Here is a 16,141-nt window from a genome sequence, read left to right as displayed (position 1 = left end):
CTAATTTTATACTTACCTCCATCTTCTCACTCCGGGTCACCTGAAAAACAAATGGCTAATCGCATTTTTTTTTTTTTTTTACTTACCTCGTAGCGAAGAAAATATACTTACCTTACTTCCTTCTTCCTCCTTCCTCTGCCGCGGCCCGTCGTCACTTCCTGGCTCTGCAATGATTCCTGGGAGCTGAACGTCATCGCTCCCAGGAATCATTGCGCCTGCACCGGCCCCGACGTCAGTTCCGGGGCGCGCGCGTCATCCCCTTCTAAACAGCTTCTGGGCATGCCCAGAAGCTGTGGAGGGATGACGCGCGCGCCCGGAAGTGACAGCGGGGCCGGCGCAGGGCATCGTGGGACCGAAGAAGGCGGAAGAGGACGCCGAAGAGGATCGCGCTGGCTTCAAGCTGCCCACATCTGAGATGGCAGCGCTGGACAAGACTTTTTCAGGGTAAGTATTTTTCCTAACAGGTAAGTGCAACCCGGGACAGATCAGAGGCTAGCCATTGTGGAATGCACTAGCCCTGACTGTCCCGGGGGTATTTTTAAAAAAAAAAAAATTCCAGGGTGGAACTCCGCTTTAAGTATGGTTCCTGCTCTTAGCTGTGACTTTTAGTTCTAAAAAATTACTGCACAGTGGCTCGAAAGTTCTTTTATATATGTACAGTTTTCTTTCCGGAGGCTTTTGTGAAGTACACAGTATGCTACTAGCAGTTCCAGTTGCGTTTGGGGTGAATACAAAAGCCCTTTTTGTTTTGAATGCATAGAGGCTCTATTAATGAATTACCCATGTCAACCTGCCAACTATGTAGAAGGAGGAAGAAGGTCTAACTTGAATAGGAGAAAAATTAAATACTTTAAAAATTATGAGCAAACAAGTTACAGTTAATAAGTAGTTGACCCTGAGCACTATAAAGTTTATTTGGGAGTAGCAGAGTTCCCCTCCTGGACTCATCATCACTCACCTGTAGACGGTGGTAGACCCAGTCTAGTAATACAGTGAGGTTAGTGTAAACTCCGGGGCGGTTGGGTCGACCACAGCCTTCTCCCCAGCTGACGATGCCAACCTGCCACCACAGGCCTCCTTCCTGGCAGACCAGAGGGCCTCCGCTGTCTCCCTGTTTTATAAAGAGAGTACTATGTCATTGTTCTGTATTGTAACCGGAATACAATATCTTATATATAGATTACTGTATTGTTTATTTAATGTCTTCATCATTAAAAGGAACTAAACTCTGGAAGCCGTGTCCCCCCAAAAAGGGAGGAGGTGAAGGACTAGTCACCTGCATTGTCTATGGTCTCCATCTTTGTAAAGGAAGGGTTTTGTTTCCTCATATCACAGTCTCCAGCAAGCACAGTAGTGACATCACCAAATCTCCTGAGACTAGTGTGAGGAGTGTATCAACGCTCCTGTTCTTTGACAGTTGCTGGTCTCATTCCAGCATCCTGGTTTTGGCTATGATGTATCCCTGTCTGTCTGTCCACCTGCAGGGTGACTGATGTAGCCAGTCTCTGGGTGGAGACTAAACCTGATTTAAGCCAGCCAAGCCTGCAGTCTCATGCTTGTGATAGCGCTGGTTACATGTGCTCAAGCTGCCTGTTGATGACCTTGAATCAGATATCAGACTACTCTCTGAACTCTGCCTGCCTTTTGACTACAGATGACCCTGACTATTCTGACCCTTGCCTGCCTTGTACCTGGACTGTCATTGAACCACTCTGCCTGTCTGCCAACAGCAAGTACCTGTTTGCTTTGCTCAGTTTGTGCCTGCCCCGGCGTTGTGGCCAGGCACTATAGCATTGTGCAAACAAAGAGTTCAGTGCTGTTACCCATATAATCCACCAGCAACATAGCTCACAGGTAGGTGCCTGATGCACAGTCACCCATCTGAGAGTAATTACCTATGAAGATGATCCACAGGACTGATATTGCTCTTAAACAGGTGTGTCAAACTTAATTTCTTTGCGGGCCACATCAGCATAATGGTTGCTCTCAAAGGGCCAGTATAGCTCTAAGATTAGATGTCCAGAGCACCCCACACCCCCTTACATGAGATGTCAAGAGCCCCTCCACCATCAAAAGTCAAGAGTCACCCATCCTTCCTTACATCACAATGCACTCCTTACCTTGTGCTACTGCCAGGAAGACGATGCGGGTGGATCTGAGAAGAAGTGCAGGGTCTGGACGAGAAAGACAAGCTTTTCGGCAGCTGCACAGAGGAATGCAGGATCTGGCAAAGGAGCTCTGTCTTCTCTTATGATGACTACAGAGACAAGGTGGGGGCAGACACAAGTGGGGTGCAGCAGCTGCAGGAGAGGTGCGAGAGCCACATGAAATGGCCTGGGGGGCTGCATTTGGCCCCTGGGCCTTGTTTTTGACACCTGTGCTCTAAAATCTTGCTTTTATTCAGGAAACCACAGTGTACAGTATGCAGATTCAGTCAGTTGACACAGTACAGCCTACATGGCTTTAATCATAACATTAATCATAACTATGACTAAAGCCATGTAGACTAAAACGCGTCAGCTGACTGTATCTGCATACTTTACACTGTGGTTTCCCTAAAGAAAGCAAGATTTTGGAGCAATATCAGTTGTACGGATCATCTTCATAGATAATTACTATAGCATTGTGTATAAGTCCTGGGGGCCACCGAGTACAGTGTGGAAGGGGCCTAATACATCTTCTCACTGTGCTCTCTTCTATCAGCATGTTCCCTGTCAGCGTATGTTCATGCAGCAAAGCCTGATTGGCTCCTAGCCCTGTCCCTCTTTACCCCTATGTCTGAGATAACAAAACATGACCAAAGATGTGCAAAAGATGACAAGAGTCTAATATAAAAGCAAATTCAGGTACTTATACTAGTTGCATTCAAACATACATGTCACTATTTTTATAGGAATACTCAAATGCACTAAAGTAACATTCTGAGTATTGGTTAAATAGAAAAAAAACAGATTCTTTGCATTAGGTCATCATTTAAAGCAGAGTTCCACCCATTTTTTCATGATAATTGCAAGGCAATGCCCACCAGCAGAACAGTATGTAATGGCAATCATTTTTTTTTTTTTTTTTATTGCTAAACACCTTATTTTTCTCTCTGCTGTTTGCACTTCCTGTCCTGGCCACCTAGGTGGTTTTTATTAGGCGATTCACTAGGACAGTGATGGTGAACCTTGGCACCCCAGATGTTTTGGAACTACATTTCCCATTATGCTCAACTACACTGCAGAATGCATAAGCATTATGGGAAATGTAGTTCCAAAACATGTGGGGTGCCAAGGTGAGCCATCATTGCCCTAGGACTTTAGGGATATCGGCATCATCTATCCCAGAAGTCCTAGGGACGACTAACAATGAAATCTTGCGGTATTTAGAGACAGGAAGTTCTGTGTTGATTGACAGGTTGCCATAAGATTGAGGCGGGAAATTCTGTCAATACCGACATTGTTATGGCAACCTGTAAACAACACGCCGCAACATGTATAGTCATTACTGCGCAGGCACGAGCCGGCTGCTCAGAATCCCAGAAGCAAATAGGAACCGGCTTCTGATGCCCACATTACGAATGGGCGCTGCCTGCCTTCTGAGATCCTGGGGATAATAACATATTGGTAAGTAGGAAGAAGGTTTACATTTATAGCAGTAACCTAATTTTATAGAACTAACAAGAATACCGCGGGTGCTTTTTGAAAAACATCGTCAAGGAGGCTGGAACTCCGCTTTAACAAAAATCATTTGCCAATTTTCACCCTCTGCCTCCCGGTGTCCCCCATGACCTGCTCCACTCTGCTACCAGAAAATCATGTTCATCAGCGATACCTGCAAATTCATAAATGTATTGCATAACAGTCCCGAAACAATAAATTTATAATCAATTATTGTCAATGACAGCAGTTAAGATAATGGGTTTTGTTATCAGCAGACTATGTAGCTATTGATTAGCCATTAAGGTTATTAGCCCTTCTTGAAGGAATCAAAACACCCCACTGTAAATGTAAAAGGTGTCAGAGGAGATTGGTAGAAGAAATCAATGAGAGCAAAGGTAAGTCATCTCACATCTAGACTGGTGGTGGGCACTCGACAGAAGTTTAATGGGGGCCCTTGTGTATTTCTTAAAGAAATGTTTTTCTTAGTTTTTGGTTAAAGCCAAGAAGAGTTAAGATTTATGCCAGATTTGTCACTATGGGATTCATTTTGTGTATTCTGCAAAAAAACAAACAAAAAAAAAAAACAAGGTTGATCCTGTTGTTTACTGTCCCACCCTCCTTGTCCATGTCCCCTCTGCAGCCTGAGATTGTGTAGACCAGCTGTTGCCACATCTACTGAGCATGCTCCAGCGTCAGTTCCCTTCTTTTCATTTTCTCCTTTTTTGTAATCTGTGCAGCCAGCATGACTATGAGTCACAAATATGGGCGTATACATTCCAGATAAATGACAGTCCAATCCCTCCCTCCTCCTCCATGCCCACTAAACAACTCAACACTATAGGGGCAGGGATGGTACGCGTTGATTAATGGAGGCATCGCCTCCCTGTAATTCTAAGCACATACACCGAATAGACACAGGCTGGAGGGAAGTGAAACAGACTTTGATTGGCAGAACCTCCCCCTAGGGGAGTCAACCCATGCTTTTACACAAAAATAAAGATTTGAGTTGGGACGCATATCTGTATGACAATTTAAAACATTTATTTGATATTAATTATGTATTTTTCCTTTGTATTTTGAGTCTTTTTTTTTACACATGTGACCAGCAGCAGAGGACTAGAAGCTCCTCCTGCTACTGTTTCCCTGCAGATGGGCTGTGAGAGAGCTGGGTCACATGGCAGCAGAAAAAATGTAATTAAAAAACCATCCACATACAGAAATAGAAGGGATAATGACATTTAAACAGGGTGTGTTTAGTATCACTTTAAGATAAGGTGTTTTTTTGTATCAGCAGACTATATAGCTATTATATAGATTAGGTAATTCGACTTTCTTGGAGGAATTAAAACACTTCAGGATATTGTAGATGTAAAAGACGTCAGTACCAGTGGAGATTAGCAGAGGAAATCGATGAGAGCAAAGGTAAGTCATCTGACCTGCTAGACTGGTGTTGGGCCCCCAACAAACGTGTGTCAGGAACCGGGTTGGATGCTGAGGTGACGAAAGGGCTCCCCTTGCGGCTGAGTGCAGAGCACCCCTGGAGATGGTGACAGAGGGTGCTGTGCCCAAAGGTACACGGGTTGCCTGCAGGTGTAGCTGCTTCAGGAATCGGATCTGTAGTGGATAAGATGGTCACAACCACTGGATCCCTGGAAGTGCAGGCAGGTCAATGCAAAGCAAGGTCAGTAGCCAGGCCGAGGGTCAAACACAGAAGGTCAATTAGGAGCAGAGGCTGGTAGAGTAGTCAGGATCAAGCCAAGGTCAAACACGAGAAGGCAAATAGGAGTCGGCAGGAGAAAGTCGGTAAGGCAAGCCGGGTTCAAAGCCAGGATAGAAGCCAGAGCAGGTCAAGGATAGCTGGGTCAGTAACGGGTAATCAATCTGATATTCAGGGCACAGGAAACACAAGGTACAAACTGAAGATAATCCAGCAATGAAGGATAGCCAGTGCTGAGTTTATATAGGCAGTGAATGCTGGTAATTAGCACTATTTAGCAAGCGCAGTCGTGTGCGCCAATACGCCGTTGCGTGCGCCAATGCGCCATCGCGTACCTATAGCTAATGCGCATGCGCGCGTTAGCGCGGCCATCTTGGACATTGGCATATCTGCCAGTTCTCCTCAAAGTTCTTCCCTGACAAAGTGTAAGGAAGCCTCTGCATATTTCTTAAAGCCTCACTCCAACCAAATATTTTCTTGGTTTTGGATAAAGCAGAGAAGAGCTAAGATTTGAGGTTTGTAGTCTTCTAGACAAATTCACCCGTCACCAGACCCAAAACGCCACTGTATAGGAATGCACAGCTAATGGCGATGCGGATACCATATCATAGTTCAAAGAACGAAATTAGGCAGAACTTCAAGCCAAACCTCAAAAATGTATTGAGGTTACCATTTCAAATGTAAAAATGACAATAAAAAGCCATATTCAACCAACTTTTCAGGGCCTTTCAATAAAGGGGTCAGCTTGATAAATGGATCCTGTGAAACCCCGAAACATTGGTGGGATATGTTTTTTTCATTCTTATCTGCACTGTAATTCAGTGTAAAAATTGGCCTTTTTGCCAGAGCAGTGGCGGCTGGTGAAGTTTTAAGATGGGGGGGCGCAAGACCCCGCCCTTCCATTATGACCCCTCCCATTTCTCAGAAGCCCCACCCCTTATAGACTCCACCCATTTTGTCCCCTGTATTTTGCTTGCGTGAACCAATTCTCCCAATATATCACATATTAAGGGGTCCATCAGTACTAGTATATCCCATAATAGGGAACAGGGGTCCTATTATGGGATATACTGTGAGAGACATCCTATTATGGGATACATGGACTGAGAGTGGCACAAACCCCACAGTACAGACCCCTCAAGCACAAACCCCGCACAAACCCCTCAAGCACAAACCCTGCACAAACCCCTCAAGCACAAACCCTGCACAAACAACTCAAGCACAAACCCCACAGTACAGGCCCTCTAGCATAAACCCCACAGTACAGGCCCCTAGCACAAACCCCACAGTACATGCCCCCTTCAATATAGTGACCAGTATAAATGCCCCCTTTCAATGTAGTGACCAGCATACATGTCCCCAATGCAGTGACCAGTATACATGTCCCCAATGCAGAGCTATGCGTGCGTGGCTCCAGTGCAGCCAGTGACCACCAGTATACGTCCCCCAATGCGGAGCTATGCGTGCGTGCCTCCAGTGACCACCAGTATACATGTCCCCCAATGCAGAGCTATGTGTGCGTGCCTCCAGTGACCACCAGTATACATGTCCCCCAATGCAGAGCTATGCGTGTGTGCCTCCAGTGACCACCAGTATACATGTCCCCCAATGCAGAGCTATGTGTGCGTGCCTCCAGTGACCACCAGTATACATGTCCCCCAATGCAGAGTTATGTGTGCGTGCCTCCAGTGACCACCAGTATACATGTCCCCCAATGCAGAGCTATGCGTGCGTGCCTCCAGTGACCACCAGTATACATGTCCCCCAATGCAGAGCTATGCGTGCGTGCCTCCAGTGCAGCCAGTATACATGTACCCCAATGCAGAGCTATGCGTGTGTGCCTCCAGTGCAGCCAGTATACATGTTCCCCAATGCAGAGCTATGCGTGCGTGCCTCCAGTGCAGCCAGTATACATGTTGCCCAATGCAGAGCTATGCATGCGTGCCTCCAGTGCAGCCAGTATACATGTCCCCCAATGCAGAGCTATGCATGCGTGCCTCCAGTGCAGCCAGTATACATGTTCCCCAATGCAGAGCTATGCATGCGTGCCTCCAGTGCAGCCAGTATACATGTTCCCCAATGCAGAGCTATGCATGCGTGCCTCCAGTGCAGCCAGTATACATGTTCCCCAATGCAGAGCTATGCATGCGTGCCTCCAGTGCAGCCAGTATACATGTTCCCCAATGCAGAGCTATGCGTGCGTGCCTTCAGTGCAGCCAGTATACATGTCCTCCAATGCAGAGCTATGCATGCGTGCCTCCAGTGCAGCCAGTATACATGTACCCCAATGCAGAGCTATGCATGCGTGGCTCCAGTGCAGCCAGTATACATGTTCCCCAATGCAGAGCTATGCATGCGTGCCTCTAGTGCAGCCAGTATACATGTCCCCCAATGCAGAGCTATGCGTGCGTGCTTCCAGTGCAGCCAGTATACATGTTCCCCAATGCAGAGCTATGCATGCGTGCCTCCAGTGCAGCCAGTATACATGTCCCCCAATGCAGAGCTATGCGTGCTTGCCTCCAGTGCAGCCAGCATACATGTTCCCCAATGCAGAGCTATGCATGCGTGCCTCCAGTGCAGCCAGTATACATGTACCCCAATGCAGAGCTATGCGTGCGTGCTTCCAGTGCAGCCAGTATACATGTACCCCAATGCAGAGCTATGCGTGCGTGCTTCCAGTGCAGCCAGTATACATGTTCCCCAATGCAGAGCTATGCGTGCGTGCTTCCAGTGCAGCCAGTATACATGTACCCCAATGCAGAGCTATGCGTGCGTGCTTCCAGTGCAGCCAGTATACATGTACCCCAATGCAGAGCTATGCGTGCGTGCTTCCAGTGCAGCCAGTATACATGTACCCCAATGCAGAGCTATGCGTGCGTGCTTCCAGTGCAGCCAGTATACATGCCCCCCAACAGGACAGGACCGACTGAGAGGACTCACTTACCAGTGGTGACCAAGTCCCGACTGCCTGGTGGTTCTTCTCTTCCAGTTCCAGATGACCTCTGCTCCTCAAGACACTGCCGCTGCGGCCTGGTGAGGTGACTGGTCCGGTCGTCTGGATCCGATGCTGGTGGTCTCCTCTCCGGTGCCGCCGTCACTCCCGTCCGTCCACCCGACTCCATCGTCCGTCCGGTCCACTCCAGTGAAAATGACGCACGCGAGTGACGTCAGCGGGGTCAGCGTCGGATGTCCTGGATGATGATTGGTCCAGGCTGGAGGCTGGACCAATCACAGCCAGGAATCCACGAAGTGGGGGTGTCCAATCGCTGTGCCTTGCGCCCAGGTTACGCCCCCAGAAGGCAGCCAATCGGCGCCTCTTCTGGGTCGTAACCCCCCCCCCCCCCCAGCCTCCACATAGGCCGGCGGCGGCGAACGCAATTTTTTATTTTTTTTTGAAAACTTTATTGCTCATTTTGTAATTTTTTTTTCTTTTTTTAGGGGGGGCGGCGCCCTGGCGCCCCCTATGCACCGGCCGCCACTGTGCCAGAGCTTCTTGTAATCAAGACTGGTCACTGCTGTTTTTTGCAGGCAGCCTGTAGTGGGTGGGCATGTTGGGTCCTTCCCACAGTTCTGTTCTCTGCACTGGCTATGCACAGCACATTGATGATATCACTACTACTTTCAGAAGGTAAGATCCGGATTTGCAAAGGGATTTGGTGCCCACAAAGTGGATTTATATACTTTGTGACTACTGAGAAATATAGAGTTTTTAAAGTCCAGCACCAGGCAAATTTTGTTTTTCCCATGCAGTGAAGTTGTGCCTGCACTGCATGGGTCAACTGCTCATTTTTTTTTTAGGGGTCAGCGCAAAGTTTATACTCACCTGATCCTTTGATCCTCTGGAAAACCGGGCTTCCCTAAAGTCCAGAAGTGGTCTGTTCCTGTCTATGGAGCATGTTTTGGGCATGCTGTCATCTGGAACAGTCGACTTTTAAGACCATTGGAGCAGGGGGGGGGGGGGGGGGGTGCCAGACCGGCCTTGTGCGGGGAGGATCAGAGGATCAGGTAGGTAAATGTCTGCTGTCCTCTCGTCTAGGATAAAAACAGCAGTTAACCCATGCAGTGCGGGTACAGTCCAAATGCACGGGGGAAAAAAATTTTGCACAAAGTTCGGCTTTAAATATTTTTGTGCCTGGAGCTAAACTTTAACCTAAAAAAACTAAGCCAAGCCCCATAGCTTTAGATCCTAAAGCTGGATACACAAGGATATATAAGATTTTCTGAAGACTTTTTCCTTCAGATTTACCTTTTCTATGTAGTGCAAGGGCCTGCCAGATTGCATACAAATTGAAAGTGTTTAGGTTTGACCTCATATTATATGGTTTTGGTAAGTCTAAAGGAAAAAGTCTTCAGAAAATCTTATAGTGTGTATGGCCCATAAGGGTCCTTTCACACGGGTGTTCCATTTGTCTGTTTTTCATCCCATTTTTTTGAGGATTAAAAACGGACGTAATGCATGTCAATGGGATTGCGGATGTCAGCGGATGATCATCCGCTGACATCCGATTTGCATCCTTTCCTATCAGTTCCGTTTTTTGGAACGGAAGAGAACCCTATTTTCCTTCAGTTTAAAAAAACGGACGCAAAAACGGATGTCAGCGGTGTCATCCGCAATCCCATTGACATGCATTATCTCCGTTTATACAACCAGCCTGCCGAATTCATTTGCAATTATCGCTAGCGGCTGCTATAGTCGCTAGCAATAATCTTTAGATTTGCGGATGGCTTCCCCCGTCTGCAAGGAGCAGATAACTGCTCAGCAAGGGGGAATTACCCATCAACACTATTTGTGTTGATGGGGAAATTGTGCAAATTTCTTTCCTGCAACCACAGGTAGAAATTTGCATCGTCTATGGCCTGCCTAAGGCTGCATTCACACTTGAGCATAGCGTTTTACCGCGTTTTCCACCGCGATTTTCAGGCGTTTTTTTCAGGCGTTTTTGGAGGCAGGCATTGACATCTATCAAAACCGCTGGTGATCAGCCCAAAAAGAAGCTCATGTACTTTTTTCAGCTACAGGCGTTTTGCAAAACGCTCAGATGTGAACAGGGGCCATTTAAATGAATGGGGTTTTACCTGTTGGGCGTTTTGGAACGTTTTTTTTTGAGCGTTTTTGGAGCTGAAAAACACTCAAAATCGCCCAGGTGTGAATGGAGCCTAACTCTAACCTAACCCATAAACTAATCCTTAACCACTTGCCAACCGCCCCACGCAGATTTATAAATAGAGAAAGCTCTATTCGTGGGGAAAATAAGGATATCAATTTGATTTGGGTACAGTGTCGCACGACCGCGCAATTGTCAGTTAAAATAATGCAGTGCCATATCGCAAACAATGGCCTGGTCATTAAGGGGGAAAACCTTTCCAGTCCAGAACTGGTTAAATACTGATTGAAGACTTGCCATGTTCCAAAGTCTAATTGATTGTTCCATTTACAAACAATAATGTAACTCTAGTTATCACAGTTAAATGGTTGACTCTGATATGACCCCAATCTTTCCTGTAGTTTCCAACAGCCGGTCACATCTTGAGATTAAATTTTTTTATATTGATTTTTAATTGTCTCATTTTAGAGTCATGCCACAGGAAAATCTGCTGCTGGTGGCATATCACCAAGGAGAGGCTTCTTACTTTAATAAGCTCCCTCCTGGTTATTGCTGTGTAAATTAGTAGTTCTTCTAAACCAGGCACCAGAATTATTTTATGTTTTATCAATGGGATTCAGAAGAAGCAATATTGTGTCTGTACCCGCTACTATTATTGCCTCAATATGACTAGGAATGAGCAAATCGCGTCAGAACTTCCTGACCAAGGCAGTTGGCTCACTTGAAGTTGGCATTGACCACTACTGGATCTACTGGGATTTTTCCTTGGAGGAGTCCAGTCCATTTGATTTATTATAAAGCTCATTTGACCTTTTTTGAAGGTCCATCGGCTCCGGTGAGTGGATTCCCAAAGGGATTTGTGGCACCTTTGCACCGTTTGGAGCACTTATTGCACTTTTTGACAGTGGCACTTTTGAGCACGTTGCACTCAGTATTGGACTATATGTGAGCAATCACATTGGACTGTCACACCAGTGTCCATTTGCATTTGTGATCTTTTGTTGCACTAAGTACTGTTGCACTTAGCACCATTGCACTTTGCATTTATTGCACCTGATGTATATTGTATCAGCACTATTGCGCTTTGTATTTGTGATCATTTATTGTATTTATCAATTTTGGATCTAGCACGATTGCACTTTATGATCACCATCACATTGGTGACCCACATTTATTTTATTTTTATTATATTTTTTTTTTGCAAGCGCTGTTTTTCAGTACACCATTGACCACTTACCAATCCTCTGTTGAGTCTGCAGAGTGAAGAGTGGTCCCCAAACAGGAAACATGCACTCAGGTAACAGCGTGGGTTTGTTATCCTCCTACATCACATGGGGCAAACACAAGGCCCGCGGGCCGAATCCGGCCCTCCAGGCCATTTCATGTGGCCCTCGCACCTCTCCTACAGCTGCAGGAGACCTCCTTCAGACCCTGTGCTTTCTGCTTTCCAGCAATGCCTCCAGCTTTTTCCCAGAAGCAGCACAAGGTAAGGGTGGTGTACTGTAATGTAAGGGAGGGTGGGGGATTCAACTTCTGATGGTGGGGAGGCTCGTGACATCTTATGTAAGGGTAGGTGATGCTCTGAACATCTAGTCTTGCAGATACAACTGGCCCTTTTGAGGGCAATCATATTGCTGATTCGGCCCTCGATTAAATGCAATTTGCCACCCCTGTCCTAGATCAGTGATGGTGAACCATAGCATCCCAGATGTTTTGGAACTACATTTCCCACGATGCTCTTGCCCACTGCAATGTAGTTGAGCATTATGGGAAATTTAGTTGCAAAACATCTGGGGTGCCAAGGTTCGTCATCACTGTCCTAGATGCATTCAAGCTTTCCAGAAGAACCAATGGGTTTCTCACTTTTAATGACTACCTTTCATGACTTCAGTGGCCTTGTAAGGCAGAAGTCTGCTTCCTTTTTATCGGTGCTATCCTACGGTAGTGTATAAAATTGCCTTGCAGGGATAGTAATGATGTGTTCTGTTAAAGAGGCCACTCTGCTAAGTAAATTCTATGCATTAAGATAAAAAGCCTTTTGTGTGCAGCAGCCCCCTTCATACTTACCTGAGGTCCCTCTAGCTCCAGCGATGTTGTAGGAATGTCTCGGTCATCCAGGACTCCCCTCCTCATTGGCTGAGATAGTAGCCACTCCTTTTTTATCTTGGCTGTGTGCTTAGGGTCATTATCCTGTTGGAAGGTGAACCTTTCCCCAGTATGAGTTTCAGAGCACTTTTGAGCAGGTTTTCATCAAGGGCGTCTCTATACATAGCTGCATTCATCTTTCCCTCGATCCTGACTAGTCTCCCAGTTCCTGCCATTAAAAAACATCCCCGCAGCATGATGCTGCCACCACCATGCTTCACTGTAGGAATGGTATTGGCCAGGTGATGAGCAGTGCCTGGTTTCCTCCAGACGTGAAGCTTGCCATTCAGGCCAAAAAGTTCAATCTTTGTTTCATCAGACCAGAGAATTTTCTTTCTCATGGTCTGAGAGTCCTTCAGGTGCCTTTTGGCAAACTCCAGACAGGCAATCATGTGCCTTTTACTGAGGAGTGGCTTCTGTTTGGCCAATCTACCATACAGGGCTGATTGGTGAAGTGGTTGTTCTTCTGGAAGGTTCTTCTGGAAGGTTCTCCTCTCTCCACAGAGAAACGCTAGAGCTCTGTCAGAGTGACCATCGGGTTCTTGGTCACCTCCCTAACTAAGGCCCTTCTCACCCGATGGCTCAGTTTGGCCGGGCGGCCTGCTCTAGGAAGAGTCCTGGTGGTTCCAAACTTCTTTCATTTACAGATGATGAAGGCCACTGCGCTCAATGAGACCTTCAATGCTGCAGAAATTTTTCTGTGCACTACCCCAGATCTATACCTCAATACAATCCTGTCTCGGGGGTCTACAGACAATTCCTTGGACTGCATGGCTTAGTTTATGCTCTGACATGCACTATTAACTGTGGGACCTTATATAAACAGATGTGTGCCTTTCCAAATCATGTCCAATGAACTGAATTTACCCCAGGTGGACTCCAATCAAGTTGTAGAAACATCTCAAGGATGAACGGTGAAACAGGATGCACCTGAGCTCAATTTTGAGTGTCATGGCGAAGGCTGTGAATACTTATATACATGGGATTTTTTTTTGTTTTTTTTTTTATTTTTAATAAATTTGCAAAGATTTCAAACAAACTTCTTTCACATTGTCATTATAGGGGATTGTTTGTAGAATTTTGGGGAAAATAATGAATTTAATCAATTTTGGAATAAGGCTGTATCATAACAAAATGTGGAAAAACGGAAGCGCTGTAAATACTTTCTGGATGTTCATAGGATTGACAGACTCACATGGATATATTGCACTGAGACTAGGATTGATTGCACAAAGCACATTCCTATTTGTGCAAAAGTATACCTGACAGGAATCCACTTTTCCATCCAGATAGCCGGCACATAACATTCTCTTGCTGATCATTCCAGGATAGTGAGACGACTGATTACAGATGCTGTTGCTGATCAGGTGGACCTTGGCCTCCCGTAGGACTGGAGACAGCTGACCTAGGTATCATGGGACAGAAAGAAACTATAAGCCACCCTTGACCTCCTCTTGCCAGCCATCCAAAGCTCGGCGTAATGGCGTTTTTTTTTTTGAGGATATATTGTTGGGGCCAATATGTTATCACTGATGGCAGACAATCAAACAGCATGGATCAATATATCACAGCAGACAGCTAGCCATACACAAGAGCCCAGCCACACACATTGAGCTCCACTGGCTCCTCACCACCCTCGCTCACGTGTCCCCAGCCACTTATCCAGCAGTTTCCTGTGGCCTGAAATTCCTGATTAGTCCTGGGCAGGCACACCGGCCGAAGGGTCTCTGCAAGAAAATTGGAAGAGAAATCAGGGCATGAGCAGAAACAACATGTCAAACCAAAATAAAAAAGATGAATCTGCATTAATAAAGTATCTATCTATAAAGTATCTAAAGATTCTCTGCGGGATCACTTTTATGGGCGGTAGGAGAGGTGCCCCTCCCACCACTTCCCAGTCGTTTTCCCCGCTTACCAGAGCTATCGGTAACGGCGAAAATGATCCGATCCTCTCCCCTGCTAAGCAGGAAGTTGAGTGAGGGCAAGCTGGCCCCACTCCACTCTATGGCCTTGGAGGACTGGAGCGTCATATGTCGTTTCCTCCCAAGGGCCTTAAAGGGCCCATTTTTTTTAATGATTTTTTTTTTTTTTTTTTTGCTTTTTAGTGTAGATGTGAGATGTGAGGTCTTTTTGACCCCAGATCTCACATTAAAGAGGACCTGTCCTGCTTATTTCTATTACAAGGGATGTTTACATTCCTTGTAATAGGAATAAAAGTGATCAAAAAATTTTTTTTTTACAGGGACAGTGTAAAAATAAAAGGTAAAATAAATAAAAAAAAAAAAAAATTTAAAGCGCCCCGTCCCTTCGAGCTTGTGCGCAGAAGAGAAACGCATACGCAAGTCTCGCCCACATATGTAAACGGTGTTCAAACTACACATGTGAGGTATCACCGCAATCATTAAAGAGTGAGAGCAATCATTTGAGCCCTAGACCTCCTCTGTAATTCTAAACTGGTAACCTGTAAAAAATTTTAAAGCGTCCCCTATGGAGATTTGTAGGTACCAATGTTTGTCGCAATTCCAGGAGTGTGCGCAATTTTGAAGCATGACATGCTGGGTATCTATTTACTTGTCCTAACATTATCTTTCACATTAAAGAAAAAATTGGGCTAACTTTACTGTTTCGTTTTCTTAAATGCAGCGAAATGCAAATTTAAATTTCCAAAAAAAACGTAATTTCCAAAAAAATGAAGTTTGAAAAGGCCGCTGCACAAATACCGCGTGACAAAAAATATTGCAATGACCGCCATTTTATCCTCCAGTGTCTTAGCCAAAAAAAAAAATATTTGATATATATATATATATATATATATATATATATATATATATATATATATATATATATATATATATATATCAATCATGTTTGGGGGTTCTAAGTAATCTTCTATCAAAAAATACTGATTTTAACTTGTAAACAACAAGTGTCAGCAATAGGCCTGATCCTTAAGTGGTTAAAGCATGACATGTTAGGTATATAATAACTCGGCGTAACATCATCTTTCATATTATCCAAAAACAAAATTGGGCTAACTTTTTTTTTTATATTATTCATGAAAGTATATATCTTCCCAAACAAATTGCATTTGAAAGAACGCTGCGCTAATACAGTGTGACATAAAATATTGCAACGATCGCCATTTTATTTTCTAGGGTCTCTGCTAAAAAAAAAAAATATATAGATATATAAAATGTTTGGGGGTTCTAAGTAATTTTCTAGCAAAAAATACTGATTTTAACTTGTAAACAACAAGTGTCAGCAATAGGCCTGATCCTTAAGTGGTTAAAGCATGACATGTTAGGTATATAATTACTCGTCCATCATCTTTCACATTATCCCCCCAAAAAAATTGGGCTAACTTTTTTTTTTTTTTTTTATTCATAAAAGTGTATATCTTCCCCAAAAAATTGCATTTGAAAGAACGCTGCGCTAATACAGTGTGACATAAAATATTGCAACAATCGCCATTTTATTCTCTAGGGTCTCTGCTAAAAAAAAAAAAAAAATATATATATATATATATATAT

General features: G+C 44.9%; 1 protein-coding gene across 1 annotated transcript in view; it reads right to left on the bottom strand.

Annotated features, from left to right (window-relative positions):
* The window catches only part of LOC309567677 (transmembrane protease serine 3-like), an 80,947-nt gene that overhangs the window by 14,736 nt on the left and 50,070 nt on the right, over nucleotides 1–16,141 (bottom strand). The window contains exons 11-13 of the mRNA XM_082273113.1: nucleotides 14,243–14,338; nucleotides 13,874–14,016; nucleotides 959–1,111 (exon numbers count right to left, since the gene is read on the bottom strand). Of these exons, the coding sequence (XP_082129239.1) occupies nucleotides 959–1,111; nucleotides 13,874–14,016; nucleotides 14,243–14,338 (392 nt within the window). The remainder of the gene's footprint in view (nucleotides 1–958; nucleotides 1,112–13,873; nucleotides 14,017–14,242; nucleotides 14,339–16,141) is intronic.

This window comes from Pelophylax lessonae (assembly GCF_965119305.1).
Source record: "Pelophylax lessonae genome assembly, chromosome: 12".
Classification (NCBI taxonomy): Eukaryota; Metazoa; Chordata; class Amphibia; order Anura; family Ranidae; genus Pelophylax; species Pelophylax lessonae.
Note: the sequence above shows the minus strand (reverse complement) of the source record. Positions and strands in the feature narration are given on the sequence as shown.